General features: G+C 38.4%; 1 protein-coding gene across 1 annotated transcript in view; it reads right to left on the bottom strand.

The window, feature by feature from the left end:
- The window catches only part of KCNU1 (potassium calcium-activated channel subfamily U member 1), a 150,263-nt gene that overhangs the window by 101,011 nt on the left and 25,084 nt on the right, over nucleotides 1–24,168 (bottom strand). Inside the window, exons 6-14 of the mRNA XM_047090423.1 lie at nucleotides 23,008–23,083; nucleotides 21,739–21,814; nucleotides 15,581–15,751; nucleotides 14,379–14,470; nucleotides 12,419–12,529; nucleotides 9,950–10,055; nucleotides 8,783–8,865; nucleotides 7,396–7,465; nucleotides 3,952–4,104 (exon numbers count right to left, since the gene is read on the bottom strand). Coding sequence (XP_046946379.1) covers nucleotides 3,952–4,104; nucleotides 7,396–7,465; nucleotides 8,783–8,865; nucleotides 9,950–10,055; nucleotides 12,419–12,529; nucleotides 14,379–14,470; nucleotides 15,581–15,751; nucleotides 21,739–21,814; nucleotides 23,008–23,083 — 938 coding nt within the window. The remainder of the gene's footprint in view (nucleotides 1–3,951; nucleotides 4,105–7,395; nucleotides 7,466–8,782; nucleotides 8,866–9,949; nucleotides 10,056–12,418; nucleotides 12,530–14,378; nucleotides 14,471–15,580; nucleotides 15,752–21,738; nucleotides 21,815–23,007; nucleotides 23,084–24,168) is intronic.

The raw sequence follows: 24,168 nt of genomic DNA, 5'->3' as shown, positions 1-24,168 counted from the left end.
TAAATACAGCCTGTGAAGGGTGAGGGCTGCTGGGTAACTCATCCCTGGTATTTGTGTAAGAACTTGGAATTTTGTTGTGCTCTATGTACATCCCCATCATTCTCCCCATCTGCTGCCATAAGAATCCCCAGCACACTGCCCTGACATGGCAGGACAGGCCCCTTTATACCCTAGACTCCCAGGTCAATGTCTGGAAGTTCTGGAAGCTCTGAAACAGTGTGGCTGTGGACAGTTAAGGCCAGTTCAGAAATACTCCTCAGATGGCCATCTTGCAGTTTCAAAAAAAATAAAACACACACACACACACACACACACACACACACACACACAAATCCTGCCTTACAAAAAAGGACTAATTTTATCAGGCAGTCCAGGATGGCACTCTCCCCTGCAACTCCCTTTCCAAGATTCAGCTGAATCTCCTGCCTTTTTCCACTCTCTTAAATTCTTCTATTGAGAAGGGCTCCTCTCACTGGGTGGTCCCTATTTAAGTTCCAATTACTGAAAAAACTGGCTTGGCACTTCTAAGCCAAATGTTTCAGTTTTTGAAAAATGGTAAAAAAAAGATAGAGATGGAGAAGACTTCCTGTGCTCATTTTTTAAAGATCAGAAAGGGAAACAGGAAGATAAGATGGATTTTGGATTTAGATAGTGGAGTCAGGGAGCTCAAGTATGTAAGTTGGAGTAGATCTAATTTAAGTTTAAGCCTAAGGCAATGCTCTGTGCCTTGAAGCAACTGGAAATGCTCTTTGGACTATAATGTCTCACCATATAATTAATACAGGTGAAACACATACCATTGATCCAAGGTCTTTCAATCTGAGTACTCATAAATTTTACAGATATTAACATAATACTTACAAAAATCAGATTATGAGATTAATAGCTTATTTTATTTTATTTTTCAAGCCTAAAGAAAGTTTTTGGTTTTATTTTGTTTTATTTTTTTCCAAATTTTTATTTAAATTCTAGGTAGTTAACATATAGTGTCATATATGGTTTCAGGAGTAGAATTCAGTGGTTCATCACTTACATATAACACCCGTTCTTATCACAAGTGCCTCCTCAATCCCCATCACCCATTTAACTCCCCCCACACACTGAAACTCCCCTGTAGCAACCCTCAGTTTGTTCTCTATCATTAAAAGTCTCTTCTGGTTTTCCTCCCATTCTCTTTTTTTCCCCTCCCCAAATGTTCATCTGTGTTGTTTACTCAATTTCACATGAGTGAAATTGTATGGTATTTGTCTTTCTCTAACTGACTTATTTTGCTTAGCATAATACACTCTAGCTCCATCCATGTCACTGCAAATGGCAAGATTTCAATTTTTTGATGGCTGAGTAATATTCCATTGTAAATATATACCACATCTTCTTTATCCATTCATCAGTCAGTGGGCACTTGGTCTCTTTCTGTAGTTGGGTTATTGTTGATAAGGCTGTTATAAACATTGGGTGTACTGACCTCCTAGAATCTGTATTTTTGTATCCTTTCTGTATACCTGGTAGTGCAATTGCTGGGTGATAGGGTAGTTCTGTTTTTAGTTCTATGAGGAACCTCCATATTAATTTCAAGTGTGACTGCATCCGTTTCCATTCCCACCAACCGTATAAGAGGGTTTCCCTTTCTTCACATCCTCATCCACATCTGTTGTTTCCTGAGTTGTTAATTTTAGCCATTCTGACACGTGTGAGGTGGTATCTCATCATGGTTTTGATTTGGATCTCCCTGATGATGAGTGATGCTGAGCATCTTTTCATAGGTCTGTTAGCCATCTGGGTGTCTTCTTTGGGAAAACGTCTATTCATTTCTTCTGCCTATTTCTTAACCAGATTATTTGTTTTCTGGGTATTGAGTTTGATAAGTTCTTTATAGATTTATAGATTTTGGATACTAACCCTTTACCAGACATGTTGTTTGCAAGTATCTTCTCCCATTCCATAGACTGCTTTTTAGTTTTGTTGATTGTTTCCTTCATAACTCTCATTTTATTGATGCAGAAACTGACAGAGAAAATAAGTGTCCAATGCAACAAAAATGGAACACAAGACACTGGAGTCCTGGCTATTAAACCTAACTTAACAGTTTATTACGGAATCTATAAACCAGAGCAGAGTACAGAATTACAAAATCTGGGGCCCAGTTTAAGATTTCTGAAAGTAGGTTTTAGACATCACTTCCAAATAATCTCTCTCAATTCCTATATCCCAAAAGCCCTCTTAAGATGAAAGTTGACAGGCCATGTTCAGTGAGGAGGTTACAACTGCAGATTACACATCAAGAACAACATAATACAGGGTTGGTTTGCATTTCTTCCTCCTCTATTTCCATGAAAGAGATGAAGTCTTCATAGAGGGTTCTCATTCCATTTACTTTCTCTAGCCCTGGAGATTAGTATCAGAGTCATTACAACAGATATCGTGGTTATCTTGCACTTTGTAAGGACACAACACAGGCAGAGACAATTTCCTCACAAGTGATTTTCGAAGCCTTACACAGTGACCACTAAGATAAGGCTAATGCAGGTTCACTGTAGTAGCACCAGGGCTCATTTCCTGCTGCCTGATGGTCATTTCTATTTATCTATATATGATATCTCCTCACATTCACAGAAGGAATTACAGAAGAAACCTTTGTTTTTCAGTTAGTGTTCTGCTGGCCAGAGCATCTTTTATGGTGTTTATTTGTTTTTATATCGTACCAGGGATGAAAACAGAAAAGATGCAAAAAGTTTTTTGAATTTATTAAAAAAGAAAATAAAATGCAAAAAAAAAAAAAAAGGTCAAGGGGGAAACTGAGTATAAAAGAAGTCATGTGTGGACTCATAATTAAATGAAGAGGAAATGTCACTCTCAGACTCTCTGAAGAGCCTCTGGACAATGGGATACCAAGCCCAGCTGAGGGTTAGAGCCTTTCCTGGAATATTTCATGGGAGTGACATTTCAAAGGCCATACTTGGTACTATAGCACCCTAATAGTCCCTTCAAGCCACTTATTTTGACTCAAAAGTATCAAAGGACCTGATGTGGGAGATTGTGAGTAGATACCTAACAACCACAGGCATCAAGCATAGTGGTAAGACATTAATTAGGTCAGACAATTCTACCTCTGCTACTCACTAACTTCCTATAAAATCAGGTTAGCTTCACTGACCTATTACTGGGATGCTATCTTAAAATATTATCAAGGAGAAACATAATGTATTTAAAATCAATAACACAGAAGGCATTCATAGGTGGTGACTATTATTACTGCATGGAATGTCCCCAAAATAACCTGAAAAATTAGATTGTAATTATTATTTGCATTATTATTTGTTCAATGAATATAATTATTTATTATTATATCAATTATTACAGTTACTTTATATTTAAATAGATGATTTTCCATTAATAATAGTCTTTATTTATATTCCTTTTTTTAAGTTTATTTATTTATTTTCAGAGAGAGAGAGAGAGAGAAAGAGCATGAGAGGGGCATAGAGAGAGGGAGAGACAAAATCCCAAGCAGGCCCCATGTTATGAGTGCAGAGCCCTACATGGAGCTTAATCTCACCAACTGTGAGATCATGATCTGAGTCGAAATCAAGAGTCAGATACTTAACCACCCAAGCTGCCCAGGTGCCCTTATTTATATTTCTATGTTCAGTAACTCCAAGTACTTCTACATTTATATTCCCAGCATCCTGGACTGCAGGTAGGAAGCAAAGATATTATTTCTATTTTGCAGATAAATATTCTTAGACAAGAATAAGATAAATAACTTCTTCAAGGTCAGTGTAATGTCTGGACTGCAGTCTAGATCTCTCAATACTTTGCCGTTCAAATGGAAGTCAAATCTGATTCCTTGGGGCTTTCTTGCCTTCTTCAATTTTTTTTTTTTCCTATTTCTGATCCTAACCATGTGAGGACATGGGAAAAAAGCCAAGATTCAACAATTTACAAGGTTACCTTTTTGTTCTGTTCAATAAATAGAGTTGTTAGAAAGGTGCATAAACCTGGCACCAGACAGCCTTGGGCCATGAATCCAAGCTTCAATTCGGCAAAGCAGATGATGTTGTCTCCAGTAGTCCAGTTCCAGCTGGGAATCTTTGGCAGAAAAACCTGTTTCATAGTAGAAAGTAGGTCAAATATTATGAGTAAATACAATTCAAGAAAGTTTTTTCAGAATGAATGTGCTTTCTTGCATTTGTTTTACTTGAAAAAATTTGTTGTGCCTGTGTCAGTAGAAGGTATCAGAACAAATTCAGCTTTTAAAAATTATTAGTGGTCTACTGCTCCCACTTTTTAAAATAGAAATAGTGTTGGGGCGCCTGGGTGGCGCAGTGGGTTAGGCGTCCAACTTCAGCCAGGTCACGATCTCGTGGTCCGTGAGTTCGAGCCCCGCGTCAGGCTCTGGGCTGATGGCTCAGAGCCTGGAGCCTGTTTCCGATTCTGTGTCTCCCTCTCTCTCTGCCCCTCCCCCGTTCATGCTCTGTCTCTCTCTGTCCCAAAAATAAATAAACGTGGAAAAAAAAATAAAATAGAAATAGTGAGAGTTGCGAAATCAGGTCAAATGACTTAGACCTCTTATACTACCCTGAACCTACAACTTTTATTTTTGTCCTTGTTTTCGCTGAGATATAACTGACATATAACATTGTGTTAGCTTCAGGTGTACAAGATAATGATCCAATGTGTGTGTTGTGAAATGACCACCACAATAATTCTAGTTACCACCTACCACCCCAATAGTTACAATTATTTTTTTCTTGTGGTCAGAACTTTTAAGACCTACTGTTAATAACTTTCAAATATACAATAAAGTATTATTAACTATAGTCACCATGCTGTACATTATATTCCCATGACTTGTTTTATAAACGAAGTTTGTTCTTTTTTATCCCCTTCATCCATTTTGCCCACCCTCAACACCACCCCCATCCCCACCTCTGATAATCACCAATCTGTTCTATCTGTATGAGTTTTTTGAGGGGGGGGGGTTGCTTTGTTTTTTTTTTTTAATTTTTAAAGTTCTACATATAAATGAAATCATATGGTATGTCTTTCTCTGACTTATTTTCACTTAGCATAATTCCCTCAAGGCCCATCCATACTGTAGCTAGCGCAAAATTTCCTTCATTTTTATGGCTGAACAAAATTCCATTATATAGACCATATATTTTATTATATATAATTAATATATATAATTATTATATATTATATATTATATATTATATATTATATATAATTATTATATATATTAATTATATATATAATTATAAATGAGGGGCGCTTGGGTAGCTCAGTTGGTTGAGTGTCCGACTTTGGCTCAGGTCATGATCTCACAGTCCGTGAGTTCAAGCCCTGTGTCAGGCTCTGTGCTGACAGCTCAGAGCCTGGAGCCTGCTTCGGATTCTGTGTCTCCCTCTCTCTCTGACCCTCCCCCATTCATGCTTTGTTTCTGTCTCAAAAATAAATAAACATTAAAAAAAATTTAAATCATTTATAAATGGAGAATTTAGCCCATCTATATTTAAAGTAATTATTGATAGGTATGTGCCTATTGTCATTTGTTAATTGTTTTCTGGCTGTTTTGTCAATGCTCTGTTCCTTTCTTCCTCTTTTGCTCTCTTCCTTTGTGATTTGATGATTTTCTGTAGGTCTTAGATTCCTTTCTTTTTATTTGTTGTGTATCTACATATATTTTTCCTTTGTGGCTACTTCATAGTAGGCTCACATAACTCATTTTTATAACAATCTATTTTAAGTCCTAACAACTTAAGTTTGATCATATTCTAAAACCACATTTTTATCCCCCCCCCACCCCATTTTGTTTCTGATATCACAATTTGTAGCATTTGGTATATCCCTTAGTGTATCCCTTACTAAGTACTGCAGTTATTTTTACTACTTTCGTCTTTTAACCTTCGTATGAGATTCATAAGTGATTAGTCCACATTTACAACATTAGATTATTCTGAATTTTACTATACATTTTCTTTTGCCATTGAGATTCATACTTTCTTATCTTTTTCTGTTACTAATTGATGCCCTTTCCTTTCAGCTTGAAGAAGTTTTTTTTATCATTTCTTATAAAACTGTCCTAGTGATGATGAACTCCTGTAGCTTTTGCTTGTGTGAAAAACTCTCTGCATGACAACATTGCCAGGTAGACTATTCTGGATTGGCAGGTTTGTTTTTTTTTTTTTTCTTTCAGTACTTTCAATCTATCAGGCCATTCCCTTCTGGTCTGTGAAGTTTCTGCTGAAAAATCTGTTGCTAGTCTTACGGTGGTTCCCTTAGACATTACAAGTTGTTTTTCTCTTGCCAACTTTAAGATTCTCTCCTTGTCTTTAACTTTTGACACTTTAATTATAATGAGTTTTTGTGTGGATCTCTTTAGGTTCATCTTATTTAAAATTATCTGGGCTTCCTGGATGTAGATGTCTGTTTCCTTCTCCAGATTAGGGAATTTTTCAGTGACTGCTTCTTCAAATAAGTGTTCTGCCCCTTTCTTTGTTTTTCTCCTTCTGGGATGCCTATAATGCAAACACTGACCCAATGGATATTGTCCCATAAGCTGTCCCCACTCATTTTCATTCTTTTTTCTTTCTGCTACTCTGATTAGGTGAGTTCCACTACCCTGTCTTCCTGTTTGCTGATTCTTCTGATTCATCTAGTTTGCTGCTGAACCCCTCTATTGTATTTTTTTTTTGGTTCAGTTACTAAATTCCTCAGCTTGTAATTTCTATTTGGTTACTTTCTTATATACTCCATCTCTGTTGAAGTTATCATTTTCTTCATCCATTCTTCTCCATAGCTTAGTGAGCATCTTTATGACTGTTTTGAACTCTGTCATTCATCTCTGTTTCGTCAAGGTCTTTTTCTGAGGTCTTATCTTACTCTTTCATTTAGAATATATTCCTCTGTTTCTTCATTCCCCTTGAAATTCTGCACTAGGTAAAATAGCCACCTCTCTCAGTTTTGAAGAAATGGCCTTGTGTAGGAGTTGAACCTTTTTGCTCAACCCTGTCCTAGCTTTTGGTTGTCTCTCAAACCTCTGTGATTGTCTAATCAGGCTACTTCATTTTTAGTGGCTCCAAGTAGTCCTAGGTGTGCCAAAAGAGGTAAGTCAGTGTCCCAAAGGAAAGGATATCAGCATCTAGATTTAGGTGGATTAGTAGTTAGACCCTCAGGTAGTAGCTGCTGAAGTATGAAAGTATACCTCTTTATGAATTTGCATTTTTAAGTGATTAAAAATCTTAATGAGCCTCCATATTTCACCTGTAATTGGCAAAAAATCTTTGAGTATAGACCTGTGAGAAATTAGTAAGTTTTATTATTTAGACAAAGGAAGTTATTCAACTCCATAAACTAAAAGGGGATGATAGGGAGGCTAGATGGTTACCATACCTTGTTATGGGATTGAAGTATCTGTATGATGACTCTGGTATTAGGGTTATAGTTTTTGATGGAGAGAACCCTACATAAACAACAAATATGCTCATCAGTGATGTACAGTATGCAATAATAAAACAACATATAAAATGCATGATTATGCTGTCTTCTAATAATGTTCTGTTTAATTGCATACACAGTAAAGGATGATACTGTTTTAGTGACTTAGTAAATGTAATCTATGGAAGGGTCAGCTCTTGGTACTAGGAGACTGTGGTGTTCTGAAACCAGTTCTTGAGGAGGAAATCAACAGTTTCATGTATTTTAGCCTTCAAATACATTAATTACAGAAAAAAAAAAACAGCGATCGCATTTCTGTCTATAGCTTGAAGTAGCTCATAGACTGTCTTACCCAATGTTCTCATTATACATATTAAGAGACTGAGGTCCAACTCATATATACTGTATTATGCACAGTATATGTTCTCAACTGTTTCTTGCTGTTTGTAGAATCACCTTTAGCTATGTATGTTTATTATGCTCTGGGGACCATAAGTTCATATGGTTGGGCACAATGCCATTGCCATCACCATGATAGCTTGAAACTATCACCACAAGTCAAGTTCCCGCTCACAGACAGCTCATAGTTAAAGACAGTAATACCAATTCTAGTCATCTGGAAGATATTTGCAAATAATCACGAGCACATTATAGCAAATGATACACAATATTTCACCAGAACTACTGGAGAAAAACTCCAATAAATAAAGTCTACTAATAGGATTCACCAATCAGAAAATGGCATCTTTATTTTTGGAGGTTTAAAGATGTTATTTATTAACGGTGTTATCTGAACAGTTATCAGTTATTGGTATGCTTGCTTTTTAAATTTAAATACCTATTACCTGGGGTGCCTGGGTGGCTCAGTCGGTTAAGCATCCGACTTCAGCTCAGGTCATGATCTCACAGTTTGTGAGTTCGAGCCCTGTGTCGGGCTCTGTGCTGACAGCTCGGAGCCTGGAACCTGCTTCAGATTCTGTGTCTCCCTCTCTCTCTGCCCCTCCCCAACTTGTGCTCTGTCTCTCTATGTCTCTCAAAAGATAAACATAAGAAAAAAATTTTAAATAACTTTTACCCATATGAAGCTTTAGGAAAGTATATGGAAAAGCACAAAGATACTCAGGATACTCTATTTTTGCATCCACACAGCTTTGGGGAGCAAAAAAAAAAAAAGAAAGAAAGAAAGAAAAAATAGGCAGAAACCTGGAATATAATGAACCTAGTGCTGTAATAGATGACGTCTTCTCCTATTTGGTCCCATGCACTGGGCCACTGGGCTTTATTTTAAAAGAGGTAGAAATAAAATCATCTTGAAGCATATAAAACAGTGCCAGCTTCTTACCTCATAATGTTGGAAGTGTCTTCAGCATGCGAATCACTGCACAAAGGGTTGGCTATAATCAGGCATGCTTCTGCAGATTCCACCTATTCTTCAAGATTAGACAGCAGCCATCTTGTTAATTACATAGGAAATGCTCTAGTGTTCCCCCTCTGGGTTTCCCTGTGGTTTTATCATAAAATTTCCCATAAGAGAGAGAACACCCTTGGGAAGGAGTGGTGATAAGGATGTCCTTACAGCAGGATCAGAGTCCTGTAGATGCTGTAATGGCTGGAAGTGCTGCAGGGGACAGACCTGGGCATAGGGTCTCCAACACAGATGCAAGACTGCTTTAAAACAGGCAAAGTACATAGTTATATTTTTCCTATTATCCAAAACGAAGTTTTTAAGCAACTTCCTATACATTGATTTGCCTCTCAGGACAGCAAAGAATGGAGGAACTGGAGGTATGCTTGACCCAAAGTAATCATCATTCAGTATTTGTGGATTCTGAATCTTAAGGGTATAGAAAATTATTGAAGTGGCACTTACAATACTGAGTTGCGGGAAAGAGAAAGATTATTCTGAGTCTGTCATTTTCTATTTCAATTCTTTATGTTAACTCTAGAGATCTCTGATTTAAAAAACTACAGCCCTTGGTTTATGTGATTCTATGAAATATAAAACATGGGAGAAAACCTGCTTTGATCTTAAATGAAAGCTGTCTAGACTGTTGACCTTTGCTCATTATTTTTCATCCATCCTTAATGGGATTTCTGCTATTTTCCTTTCTGTTTCTCTTATCAGAAAGCAGATCAGTGTGTTTAGAAAAAGTTGGGAAATCTGTGTCTGGTAAGGATTCTATTCAATGATAAGATTAAACACACTTTTGCCATCCATAACTTTTTCAGATTTCTTAGACTGCTAAAATAAAACTGCTCTAGATAAGTAGAGAATTTAGTGAAATAAATAAATGTTAAGTGTAGGTAAACAGTGCTGTCTACTTGACATTTATCAAGGAGATCTGGAGATTCAATAGCTACATTTCCTTTATGATCAGTTTTTAAAGTTGAGGAAGTCTTATTTCCACCAATTTAAGCATGTGGACTGATACTTTTGAAAGAGAAATACATCCTATCATCTTAATTGTTTCAGCTTAGGATAATCAGAAGAAAAACAACTAGTTCTTACCGCAACTCGCCTCAGATCCTCCCACTTAAGTGCAGATCCAGAAACAAAAGTCGTATAGGCCATGTAGCACTTAAATAATGTTTCTAATTCCAAGGAAGGAGGAACCCTGGGCAAAGAATATAGTACCAAAGATGTAAAATGATGACTGACTTTGGTTAAGAGTTCATGGTATTTATTTAGTGGCTTTAACAGAACTCCTAATCCCCTGTAGGAAAACATCCATCCTCTATGACTAATCCATGTGGTTAGGTGATACTAACATCTGGCTTTATTTCTGAGTGCTGAAGAATAAGAACAAACCAGTCATATAACAGCAGGAGAAGAGTTTCTGAGAAAAAGGCACAAATCAATAACGTGGCCTTTCCAGAACTTAAGGAGATACAAAATATTAACTGAATAGGGTTGTGATAGTGGATATGGAGTGACAGAGACACAATTAGTATTTCTTTAGGAGACAAAATTGATGATATTGATGCAAGTATACGTAAGGCTTAAGGGAGAGGAGCAGCAAAAACAACGCCTTGCTTTCTGTTTCTAGGAACTGCACTGATCAGGTCCAATTTGCTGAGACAGAAAGTGCCGTGTTCTTTCCTTCTTTTATGTATTTGCCTTGTTAGCTGGAGAGAGAGATATAAGATCATGAGTTTGTTTTCTAAAATGTTAAGTCTGAGGGGCCTTTGAAGCTCTGGGATGGAGATATTCAGTAAGCAATTTAGTTGTGTGAATATGGAGCCACAGAGAATGTCTGGTGGAGGATATGAATTGCAGAGTCATCAAAAATTATAGGTAATGGGAAAAATTCTAGATGAGTGCTTCCAACATTTTGCACCATTTAAAAAATCTCACATTTCTGTTTTAGGGGCACCTGGGTGGCTCGGTCAGTTGAGCATCCACCTTCAGCTCAGGTCATGATGTTTTGGTTGGCGGGTTCGAGCCCCACGTCGGGCTCTGTGCTGACAGCTCAGAGCATGGAGCCTGCTTCAGACTCTGTCTCCCTCTCTCTCTGCCCCACCCCCACTCGTTCTTGGTCTCTCTCTCTCTCCCAAAAAGAAATAAACATTAAAATAAATTTTAAAAAATTTCATTCGTTCTCTTGACAAGTACCTATAATAACCTACATTAGTCCATACAACAGTAAATACATCTAATGATTTCCTTTTTGTCTCAACTGGATTATAATTATTAGCCCCTTATCACTAATTTTAGCCCGGTTTTTGACTATTTTTTAAAATAAGGATTCAAGTAACATACACATTACCGAAAAGACAGGCAGGCAATTACACTGAAATAGAACTGTTGGCTGTCCCTCAATGTAGCACCATGAAGGAGTTCAAAATGCTGGTTGGTCATCTCATACAGGGGAGCCCAAAGTTGTATTGGACTGGACATGCCACAATGTACAAGGAACAAAGTGTTGAACTATAAAATGTGTGAAGGTGGAAGTGGCGGAAGTGATCCTGTATATGATCCTGTACAAGATCAAAATGCCCTTTCCAATCTGCCTGACTTATTTGGTGGTGTGTGGATAACTGATAAACCATTTGAACAAAATAAAGAAGTTAGTTCCTTACACTTTACACAAAATGAATTCCAGAGAGCTTAAATACAAAATATTTCAATATGGAAACATAGAAACGTTAGAGAAATATTTGCTTAATTCTAGAACAGAGAGGCCAAAGAGTGTCAGAAAAGCCAGATGCCACAATGAAAGAGTCGATGGGTTATAGTACATGTAAATCAAATGCTTCTGCGTGCACACACACAGGCAAAGAGAGAAAAATATTTACAACAAATGACACAAAAAGGCTAATATCAAAATACATTAAGACCGCTGAGAAGTCAGTAAAGCAGCAGATAACCATCCTCATTAGAAAAGCAGATATGAGAAATGAAGACAAATTTCTTCATTCATCAAAAAAGGAAAATCAAATGGTCAAAACATACAAAAATTGTTCAATCTCACTGGGAACCAAAATTGTAAAGTAAAACGGTAAGAAACCATATTGCCTACTTAAAAACCTTTTCATATTAAGTATGCATTTTCTAGGGGGTTCACAAAATAGTTGACTTGGACTCTACTTGTGGAAATGTAAGTTTCATAGAATAAAAACATCATTAAAAACAATCCTTTCTGCATCTATTTGAACTCACATTTCCAATTTGAGAATTAACAGAATAGCAATTAGAAAGAATGCCAGACTTGTGCACAAAATCAGTCACATAAGAGTAAATGATAGGAAATCTCTTTAACAACGTTAGTACATATACAGATAAACATCAGGCAAGATATATTCCAAAATATTCTCTGAGGTTAACTCTGGTCGTAAGATTGCCTTTTCTTCTCTTTTTGCTTATTATTATTTCCTAATTTTCCTATGAATATTGCGAGGGTAATTTTTTTCCATTAAAAAAATGCACACATATTTCAAGGATTAATTTAGAGCCCGTGAATGGTACAGTTAAACTTACTCTCCCAGAAAAACAATCTCAATGTTGATTTGCCCTGACTTATGGCGGAGAAAATTCCGTAGGAAAGCTGTCACACTGTCAACCGTAATGTTCCCACAGACCACGATGAACCTAGGGGGCAAGAATATGTGAGGTGGATCATCTGAGAAACAGAAGTATCTTCCTGTCAAGACGCAGAGCTAAATTTAGCTTAAATTTAGCTTTAAATCAATCTGGTATTTGAATTACCCAGATTTTTAAAATAGAAACATTGAAGACTGCATCTCCAATAGAGAAAAGAAACATCAGATTTCTATGGTCCCTAGTTCATTCCATGTTGGGTATGAATCCAAACATTTGAATAACACATAGGTTTTCAGGAATACAATAATAACTATTGTAATTGTGACATTTTTCATAGTTATTATAACTTATAATGGACTTGCACATGTGTTACTTCACTTGATTTCTTTCACTTGACTCCTGATTAGCTGATCTAGTCTTTTTCAAAGGAACAAAAGAGGCTCAAAATACTTCACTGATTTTCTCATAGTCAATACTATGGCAGAGGTGGCAGTACATTCTGGATTATTTTGGTTTATCTTCCGCACTGAAAATTATCTAGTAGCTACTAAAAAGTGAGTCCAATGGAGAGACATCAAGGATAGGTGTAAAAATCTCAACTTTTATCGTGAAAAATAGCTATCAACCTCCTTAGGTAATGCACTTAAATAAGCTATTTTTCCCTCCATTACTCTTTTAAGGAAACTAAAAGCATACATGTAGCCTAACCTAACCTTAAGATTTCCAGACCTTTTGGGCTAATTTGGCATGTGTCCCGCATCGCTTTCTTGTGATGAACTGCGTAAGACTTTGGTTTATCTAGTTCATTTCCATGTTTTCAATATTTATTTTTCACTCATTTTATTGTTGTTATTATTATTATTTTATTTTTATTTTTTTTACTTTCCTCTTCAGACTCCTAAGTCAATCTTGGTTTTCATCCAATTGTGCTAAGAGACCACTCCAAGGGAGTTTATCTCCACTGGACCTCTTTCCTCTACAGCAAATAGAGACTAAAAAAGAGTTGCTTCCAATTTAAGATCTCCAATACATTCCCTCCTTCTTGGATGTGAAAACCATAGTGGATACTGAAATAACACATCACAGAGAAACATGATAAAAAACAACTCCAACTCCATTTTCCTCCCAGAACAGGTGGCTGTGACATGGACAAAACAGGTGATCTATGAAGTGGTGTAGAAGACGTGGAAATTTCTCTTCACTCCAGCAAACCTCTGCCTGTGAATGAGCCCCCATATGGTGTTAGTGGAATTTTGGCTGAGACCACAGAGTCGAAGTAATTATTTTAAATTTGAACTGCGGCTTTAATTTGATCCATTATGTGAAATTAGCCGTAAGTTAACCACATGATTAAAATGAACAGAACAGCAATAGATGTTAAGAGCACAGTGATGAGGGATGCAGAAATATTGCCACACTTAATATTTGATAGGGAATGATAATATTATCTGTCATTTTAGTTGTTTTACTGCTCTTACCAGCATCTACATAGTTGTTTTTATCAAGTACCAAATATCATCTTATGGTATTTATTTTAGCACAACCCTCTTCAGTAAATGAAGGACCTTGCCAATATATTCACTTTAGGCCAAGCGACAGGCATTTTTTTTTTTTCAACGTTTATTTATTTTTTTTGGGACAGAGAGAGACAGAGCATGAACGGGGGAGGGGCAGAGAGAGAGGGAGACACAGAATCGGAAACAGGCTCCAGGCTCTGAGCCATCAGCCCAGAGCCCGACGCGGGGCTCGAACTCAGGGACCGCGAGATCGTGACCTGGCTGAAGTCGGACGCTTAACCGACTGCGCCACCCAGGCGCCCCGCGACAGGCATTTTTAAAGAGATATGTGACTAGTAGAATTTCTCAAACTGCAGAAATTATGCTTGAAAGCTACTTACTTCTTCCCTTTGACCACCTCATAGGGACTGGTGTATTTCCTCTTGTTAGCAAAAATTTCCACCATTTCAGGGACATAGTTCGCAAATAGGACCTAAAATGATCAGCAAATAAAATCTTAGATTTCACTTTTTTATTGTTTATTTGTTTTTGAGAAAGAGAGAGAGAGAGAGAGAGTGCACGAGCAGGGCAGGGAGAGAGGGAGTCACAGAATCTGAAGCAGGCTCCAGGCTCTGAGCTGTCAGCATAGAGCCCAATGAGGGGCTCGAACCCATGAACTGTGTGAGGTCATGACCTGAGCTGAAGTTGGATGCTTAATGGACTGAGCCACCCGGGCACCCCCAGATCTCATTGTTCTCAAGGACATTCTAAAATTCTGAGATTATAAAAGAGAAAGAAGGTGCATAAAACTTTCTCTTATCTGTGAACTGTATTTCAAAAGGCAGGCCGTTTTTCTTCCTTGACCTTTGGATTTGGTTTAAATCAAGTAAAATGCTTTGCAGCATTCCAAATTATGAAAGCAAAGACAAGTGGTAAGGCACCCTTCCTGTCCCTTTTGTCCTCTAGTCACAACTGCACTTCTGACTCTTCTGACGTGATACTATGTGAGGCTTAGAAAAAAAATAAAACGTGGGACAGAGAGAGGTTTAGGGGAAATGACTGAAATGAGGGGATGTAATAATATGGACAGGGGAGTATCAGAAAGGTGGAGGGGACACTCTGTTACCAGTTTTTAAGGAGCTGAAGTTAAAGTAACTAAAAGAGGTTTCCTTTGTCCATGATACACTCTTGAACCAAGCACAGATGTTCACATATCTGAAGTAAAATGCTAGTTCAGAGAGAGTTACTCATTTGGCTCATTCAAATCAAATCTCAAATGTCCTTCCTCATTGTAAGAAAGACTTTAGTCTGATGGGCAAGAGGTAAAGGAATATAGGATTGCTCAATTCAATGCAGACTAATAAATAAAGTCTGCTCTCCTTTGTCTGTCATCCTCATCTTTGGCAATCATGCAATTGAATCACGTGCTCCAGAGGACGCAGTTTGGAAAACATGGGATCTAAGTATCTTTCTGTTTTCATTTCACACTTGCTCTGAATAATGCAACATTCACTCTCAAACCTGTATTGCTTTATTTATCACCATTAACTACATGTGTTGGGTTAATGTAGCTATATTCAAAGATATTAAAAATATTCTTCACCAAACTCCCCAGGGTGAAAAACATGATGAAGGTCCGTCCTAGGGATGTCTTGGCTACCACATCTCCAAAGCCAACAGTTGACGTTGTTGCCATGACCAGGTAAATAGATTCAAAATATGATATGTTCTGTGAATTTCTACCTTTGAGCCAGGGATCGCCAGAATTTTCCACCTGTTCAAAAAGAGGAGATTCAGGAAAGGTCTCTGAATGGAATCCAACGGAATGTTTATAAAGAATAGGAAAAACATTGGATTAGTTTCACTTAATTCAATCCAAATGAAGTATTAATGATTCCTAGCCTGTGTTAAAGGGTTTGCAAAGTGTGTGTAGAGATCGTGAAGTCTTGTTTTCTTCACTGTGATTACTGCTGAACTCTGAGGGTGGATGTAGCTTGGGCCCACATTTGGAGAGCTCCCCAGGGGTACTGGCTGCCCATATCTCTTTCCTTTCATTTGGGCAAGTCACTGCATTCTAGAGCCATGAGACTCAGGTAAGCCAGGTTCTGAAATCGAGCAATTATTATTTATTCTTATTTACCAGTAGCTCAGGGTTATTATTGAAAAGGAAGCACTTACATGAGCACTTCACTTCAATGTGCTTAAGAGAATGAAGGCTAGTGTCTAAGAAAAAGCAACCAAATTTTCCACATTATTCCCCACCGCCACTCCCTGCCAAAAAAAAAAAAATTTTTTTTCAGTGATTAAAAAAAAAAAACTCTGAAGAATATTTCCTCTGATTTCTCCCGAAGTCTTCACATTTTAAGAAAATTAAACTCATTAGATTACCTTTTTATATTAAAATCAGTAACTTAGGCAATGGCACTATGTATTTGTGGTATATATAAACTTATAAATATATGATGTCATATATTATTATATATTATAAATGACAATTATATAATGTGTACAACTTTCCTTTCTTTTTCCATTTTTTGACATTTTTTCCCAAATATCTTACATATTTCTTGGATGTTTTCCATTTCTATTTAGAGCAAAAATGTTAAGATGTTAGAGATGCCTGGAAAAGCAGGTTTTTTTGTTTTGTTGTTAAGAACTGAAATAGAGGGGCGCCTGGGTGGCTCAGTTGGTTGAGCATCCGACTTTGGCTCAGGTCATGATCTCACAGTCCGGGAGTCCGAGCCCCATGTCGGGCTCTGTGCTGACAGCTCAGAGCCTGGAGCCTGTTTCAGATTCTGTGTGTCCCTCTTTCTCTCTCCTCCCCTGCTCATGCTGTGTCTCTCTCTTCTCAAAAATAAATAAACGTTAAAAAAATTCTAAAAAAAAAAAAAAGAAAAAGAACTGAAATAGAAATTAGAAATAACATAGTTCGCTCAGGTATTTGACCACTTTTTAAAAGTGACCTTTTCTTAAGTTTGAGGAGGTTAAGAGTATGGACTCCTTATAATACCCTATTCCAAAATAAGAAAGGGATCATACATGTACACTTAACTCCCAAAGCTGGCAGAGGGTTTTGTTGCAAAGTCTACTAATCTGCTTCCACTAACTTCTGGAGTCTTTACTGTTGTCTGAGACTAGTACATTCTAAGAAAACCAGTTTAAAACACACAGATTATGTCATATATATTCCCTCAGGATTAAAAGAGTTGCCTGAGACAGTTTTAAGCTGAAACCCCATAGTGTCTGTTAACAGCATCATAGCACAGGGATTAGATCGTATCCTGGTACAACCTGTTGTATAAACTAAAACTAAGTTTATTGCAACCTGGAATTCTCCCTCATGATAAATTAAGTAACATTTTTAAGGTTCAGCTCACTCTCTTTGGGGGTATTTAGTGTTTCAAACCTCTTCCCTCCCTCCCTCCCAGCACTCTCCAAGAGTTGGTGGCCTGCTGCTGGCCCCCTTGTCCACTCTGCTCTTCCTCCAAAACCATGTGAGCAGAGACCCAGATGGAAGATAAGATAAGGTAAAGGATTTTGGACCAACGTTAAGATACTGAGTTATCATCTATTTTTAACTTCATATTTCAGAACTGAAATTTTATGTTTCAAGCTTGACATTGTTCAACTTCAGATAAGAAATGCTATGGAGGACGCTAGGGGGATCCTCCCTCTCCTCTTACCTTGCCATCACTCACACAAGTTATGTTATCTTTACATGGTACATGTGTGCCCTAGTCTGTAGCCATAATTCCTTTGGCTATGCCTTAGCGCTGCTTTTAATTCATTCAATAATCCCCACCATTACTTTATATCATGGTTTCCTCATTCCTGAGTTCCTATTTTTGATTCATCTCCTATATGGCTGGATTTTACCATCAAGGTACTTATTTTTTAAGTTTATTTATTTTTATTTTGAGAGAGAGCACGTGCACATACAAGCAGGAGAGGGGCAGAGGGGGGTAGAGAGCGAGAATCCCAAGCAGGCTCCACATTGCCAGCGCAGAGCCCAACGTGGGGCTCAGTCACACGAACTGCAAGATCATGGCCTGAGCTGAAACCAAGAGTCAGACACTTATCAACTGAGCCACCCAGGCGCCCCTCGAGATATGCTTTTAAAAGGGACTCCTGGGTGCTATTTTCTCTTGAATATTTAAAATGACAGGATAGCTTATACTTTCACGCCAACTTTGCAGACCCTACCCTATCACCTTCTGGTATCAATGGACATTGACAAATCCGAGGCAAGTTTCATTTCTCCCCCTTTTATAGACTTTGCTTAGTTCTGCTTGGATTCTCTCCTTATCCTTGAAAATCAGTAAACTGCTCCATAATATGGTTGGAATAAATAATTTGTGTCATTTTTCCTGGTATGAGAGGGAAAGATAGGATTCAGTAGGCAGAAAGGGAGAGGCTAGGGCTTGACGGTCCCTGGGAGCGAGCAAACCACATATTTGAAAAGAATGCTAGGAACATCTACCCATGAGAAAAACTACCTCGGAAAAAACTCTCCTGGGCCTGACCATGAGGAAAACTCTCTCAGACACAAAGTTTTCCTTACAAATGTAACAAGCACCACCTACTCCTTCCCCAGGTTCCCCTCAGGAATAAACAAGTCTGCATTTATAGTTATCAGACCAATAAATTAAAAAAAAAAAAAGAACCTAAAAAGAAACAAAGGGAAAAAAGAAAAAGGAATGGGCCAAAACCCTATAAAATAAAGTCCCTTGCCTATCATCTGGGGCATTCACTTTCATGTGCCCCTTATCTTCAAAGAGAGCTTTTGTACTACCCTTGCTTCCACTATTCTTACTTTTTAATAAAAACTTTTGCCTGCTGCTCATTTTATTCTGTGTTCTCCTCTTCATTCTTTGAAGTGGCAAGACAAGGTTCCCTGGGTATTGAGCTAAAGAATCCTGCAACACTGGGACATGATAAACCCTTTAACCCACAGATTTAAGGGGTGCCTGGGTGGCTCTGTTGGTTAAGCATCCAATTTCAGTTCAGGTCATATCTCACAGTTTGTGAGTTTGAGCCCTGCATCCGGCTGTGGGCTCGGAGTTTGGAGCCTGCTTCGGGGGCTCTGTCTCCCTCTCTCTGTTCCTCCCCCACTCATGCTCTGTCTCTGTCTCTCTCAAAAATAAATAAACATTAATTTTTTTTAACCCACAGATTCAAGACTTTATTTTGGTGACTTCTTCTCGTGTCACCTGTCTTGTCCTTTGCTCTAGGAACACTAATTTTAGAGTATGTTCAGTTGACATTGCTGGAATGCCTTTGTTCTTTTCCATGTCACATTGCTACAATCCTGTCCACTATGTTCCTGAGCATGTTTGTGTCACGTTTGATTACATTTTGGTTTCCTCTAATGTCATTTTCAGCTCTGTAATACTTTTTCCTCTGATATCATTCTTCTTTTTCTCTGATATCATTCAGCCTGTTTTCCAACTCCTGCTACGGTTTAATAGTCTTTTATTTAAAACCTTATGTACTTTGTTTGAATTAGTACTTTTAGTTTTTAAACCCTTTTATTTGCATTTTTTCTCAAATATGGATTTTTTTTCTTCTCCGTTTCCTTGGACAAATTATCTTGTAATTATTGTTCTTATAAGTGTTATATTAAATAACTGTTGTTATGCTGATGTCTCTCTTTTCTCCACTATACCCCCTTGTTATTTTTGGCAGAATTTAAGCATAGGCCCGTTCTTGATTACTTCTGGTTAACACTCACCTTTTGAGGGTATCAAATTAAAAAAAAAAAAATTTTAATGTTTATTTATTTTTGGAGGAGAGAGAGACAGAGTGTGAGTGGGGGAGGGGTAGAGACAGAGGGAGACACAGAATCTGAAGCAGGCTCCAGGCTCCCGACGTGGGGCTCGAACTCACAAACCACGAGATCATGACCTGAGCCGAAGTCGGATGCTTAACCGAGTGAGCCACCCAGGTGCCCTGAGGGTATCAACTTTTAGGTGAAGGCCAGTAGTTATATGTGCAGCTGGTGAGTTGGGACAATTATAGTTTTTATTTTGGTTTGTCATTTCAAATATCCTCCCAAGCAAATCTGCCATTTTCTATGCTCTGGGATATAGCTCTTCTAGGCTTTCAACATTCCAGACATTGGGGTGACTCACAGTGGATTCCCTTAAGTCACAAGCCATCTGGTTGCTTCTTCTTTCTCTGCATACATCCTTGCTGGAGGTCTCCTCACCTGGGTGACTAGCAAGGTTCACATGCTTAGAAGGGTTAAGCAAGAGACTTTGATTCAAGTGAGCCTGGCTGTGTCCAACTCAAGAGCACATGCTGTTAACAGAGAGCATCAAGTCTACAACTAGGACTGGTAGTGGCCTTGAGAGACCGGATTGCCAAACTTTGTATTTTCCCAAAGAATCCAGAAATCTGGGATTTTATGTGAGTTCTCTATAAAAGTTAGAAAGCAATAAAAAATTAGAGCAGAAAATACAAACATAATTAGGTCAAAGAAAATAGGTCTATAGGCCACATTCAGCCTAAGAGCCCTTCATGGGGAACTGCTATTGACGACAAAAAAGTTTCTCCTCAAGCACTGTTGCCTACCACTCTGTGATGACCAGCAGGTCTCCAGAAAGACACTGATGATTGCTGCTCCTGTGGTGGGCCCATGCACCCAGGTGCAACCCTCTAGATCCAGGGATCCACTCGTACTACTGTGATCTTCTTTCAAGGAAATTTCTCTCCTGCTTGAGGATGGAGGAGGGATGTGGCTGGTTTCAGATTTCTTGAAGGCTCAGATCATGGTTTGCATTTGGTGCTTGACATTTTTCTTGATCAGCTGAAGATGGTAACTTTAAAATTCTTTTTCCATTTTACCATTAATGCTTTAATTAATTTTGAGAGGACTCAAGTGAAAAAGACTCCTGCTGTGCTTTTTGTTTTGCTTCCTTTTCTCAAAGACCTTTGCTTGCAACATCCTATTTCAATTTCTGCATTTTCAATGACTGCTCCTCAACTGTCCTCAAGCAATGAAGTCCAAGAGTTTGTTCCTTATTGTTGAAATCCATTTATTATAACTCTGATTATGTGGGATAAGAACGAGCCTTGGGGATGCCTGTGTGGCTCAGTCGGTTAAGCATCCAACTTCAGCTCAGGTCATGATCTCACAGCCCGTGAGTTCTAGGCCCGCATCAGGCTCTGTGCTGATGGCTCAGAGCCTGGAGCCTACTTGGGATTCTGTTTCTCTCTCTGCCCCTCCCCCACTCAAGCTGTCTCTCTCTCTCTCTCTCTCTCAAAAATAAATAAATTTTTAAAAAATTAAAAAAAAAATGAGCCTCTCCTACAGGCAAAGGAGGCAGCTATATATGCAGATGGATTTAGCTCCCCTTTGTAACCTAGCAATTTGTCTCCCACAACTCTCCTAGTTCATAAGTGTGACAGTTTCTCACTGCTTTCATTTCTTTGACTTTTTTTTTTAAATGCTGAGACTCCTATGAAGATACAACAATAAGGTTCACCTACTGCTTGTAATTTTGAAGTGTAAGCTTATTAGATCCTTTCTTAAGAGCAAGTTTTGAATGTTGAAGGAAGGAACATAGATACCTTGAGTGTAGGAAACACGTATTTGTGGAGAATGTGGAGTGCAGAAGACCACGAAAGGGGAGGTAAAAAGATAAACTGCACACTGGTTACAGTGAAAGAGACAGGAGTTCAGAAGGTCTGCCTGCAATTTTTTAAAGAAAAGATGTTCATGCTGACCAGAAACACTTGAGAGTTTGAGGAAATGCTTACCAGGTGAATGAATCCTGCAGCAGTGAACCAGGTACTGAGGACTATTGATAACAGTTTGGAAAACTTCACTGAACTGCTAGAGGAAGAAAGACAAAAAGTTGTTGAGTTCAGACAGATTCCAGAACAACACAAGTCCTCTAAAATCCGACTATTCTAAGTGTGGTTCATGGGCCAGAAGCAATGGTACACTTACCTGGGAGCATTATTAGAAATGCAGGATCCCAGGCCCCACCCCTGATCTACAGATCTGCATTGTTGTAGGGATCCTCTGTTTGATTCATATGCACATTAGAGTCTGAGATGCCCAGTTCTGAACATACCCAGTCACACACGCTTGTTCAAAAATTTTACACTTTGCTATGCTATCCACCAGCCTGATATTATATTGCTTTTACAAATATATATGTATCATCATAAACTAAATTTAATAGATTGCCACATTGTCTAAAGTAACAGTACAAAGTGCAGTGTCCTGGGAATCCAGAGAATGGTTCTGCAAAATGGAATTTTGAGTAGATCACAGAAATGTCTCGCTAAACTCATACCAGGCTCTTTCAGTGAAGAGGATTGGACAAGCTCCTATGTCCTAAGTAAAGTTCTAGAGTTTAGCTGAAATCTCTGTGGTTTTCAGGTAGGGTTACCTGTTACACAAGAACAGCCCTTTCTAATCCCAACTGCTCCATGATGCACAAACGCCTAGCAGCGAAATCACCTGGCCTAAAAATTTGATGTTTCTGGGGAGAACATAGAAGCATGAAGATTTTCAGTGGGTAACATTAAACCAACCTGCATAACACTTTAGAAGTATTGCTGCTCAAAGGTAGTTTGCAATTTTTTTTTGAGACATTTAGGCAGCTCTATTTTTGTAAGTGATTTCATTGCTGCTACTGGGTGCCTCATGGTCAGAAAAACTGTCTCACATTCCTAGATAGAAGAGACGTGATTCATGACAGCAAGTATATAGAACCAAAACCTTTGGATTGCTTTTATTTTAATTTTTTTTTGGGGGGAGGAGGCAGAATTAAAGTCTAAATGGACTTACACAATGTAGCTCTACAAAACAGACTCAAATGATTGTCAACTTCCTAGTCAGCATGTGATATTAATACAACAGGAGTAAGGGGATGAATAATATCGTGGGAGCTAAGGGATTTCATGGGGTTTACACTGAAATTCCGATGGGAAAGGAAGTGAAGGTTCAGTTTACATTTTTAATTTCCTAATCCAAACCAGCAAGCAAGCAGGACTTACGGCAGGGCTAGCATTTACCTGGTTCTGATGGCTTGGAGAATTTGCAAGATTTGAGGGAGCTCTAGCAGCCGCAAAGCTCTTAAGAACCTTAAACCTACAAAGCAATCAAAAGGACAAATCTGCCAAAAGAAGAGGGTCACTTCCGGAAGTAGTCAGGGTTGTAACACAATCGGGACTACTTACCTTCTTTCTATCTCTGAGATGCTCACATACAATGTAAGGCCACGGGTTTAAGGGCATGAGCTCTAGTTCAGATCCTGGCCCTGACACTTAACAGCTGTTGTAATCTAAAGCAATTCCCTTCATGTCTCTAGTTCCTCATCTACAAAATGGGAATTAATGTTTATTTATTTTTGGGACAGAGAGAGACAGAGCATGAACGGGGGAGGGGCAGAGAGAGAGAGGGAGACACAGAATCGGAAACAGGCTCCAGGCTCCGAGCCATCAGCCCAGAGCCTGACGCGGGGCTCGAACTCACGGACCGCGAGATCGTGACCTGGCTGAAGTCGGACGCTTAACCGACTGCGCCACCCAGGCGCCCCCAAAATGGGAATTAAAAGTAACCTAGCCCATAGGGCTGTTGAACTAATCATAGAAAGCATGTGGGAGCAGGCCTCGCATATAATAAGCACTACTCACATTTTACCCTATAGAATTCCTCTTTAGAACAGACAGTAAATTAGTTATTAACCACTTAAACTCCTGATTATAGAATCTCTATAGTCTGTTCCTCAGCTTTCCCATGATATTTTACTTTACGTAGTTTGATAATTACAACAGCAAGGAATATTTGATAGGTAATAAATAATAATATAAAATTCCATAAAAACTGATAGAAGCCACCTAATGTCCATGCACTTCCCATAAAGACAAAGTAAGCAGTTAGATAGATATCTAACATGTCACAGCCTGTCTGGATATGATGATTTATTGCTTTGAGAGACCAGTGGAGACTTTTCATCTCTTCCAGTCCACGTGGGATTCTAGCACATAGGTGCCTCAGGGGGACGGGAGGTTTGGACCTTGTCTCTCAGGCAGTGGATGAATCAGTCCACAAACAATAAATAACCAGTGTCACCTACTGTGCATCAGGTACGTTACCAGGTACTGAGGTTTAAAAAAGTAACAGGTTTTGAAAATATATTACAAAATCATATAATCATGGTGAAAAATGGTTTT

The sequence above is a fragment of the Lynx rufus genome, unplaced genomic scaffold, assembly GCF_022079265.1.
Source record: "Lynx rufus isolate CCGP_SWC_20201006 ecotype Redwood Valley unplaced genomic scaffold, mLynRuf1.p SCAF_3, whole genome shotgun sequence".
Classification (NCBI taxonomy): Eukaryota; Metazoa; Chordata; class Mammalia; order Carnivora; family Felidae; genus Lynx; species Lynx rufus.
The sequence above is the reverse complement of the archived record's forward strand: the minus strand, read 5'-3'. Positions and strand labels throughout refer to the sequence as shown.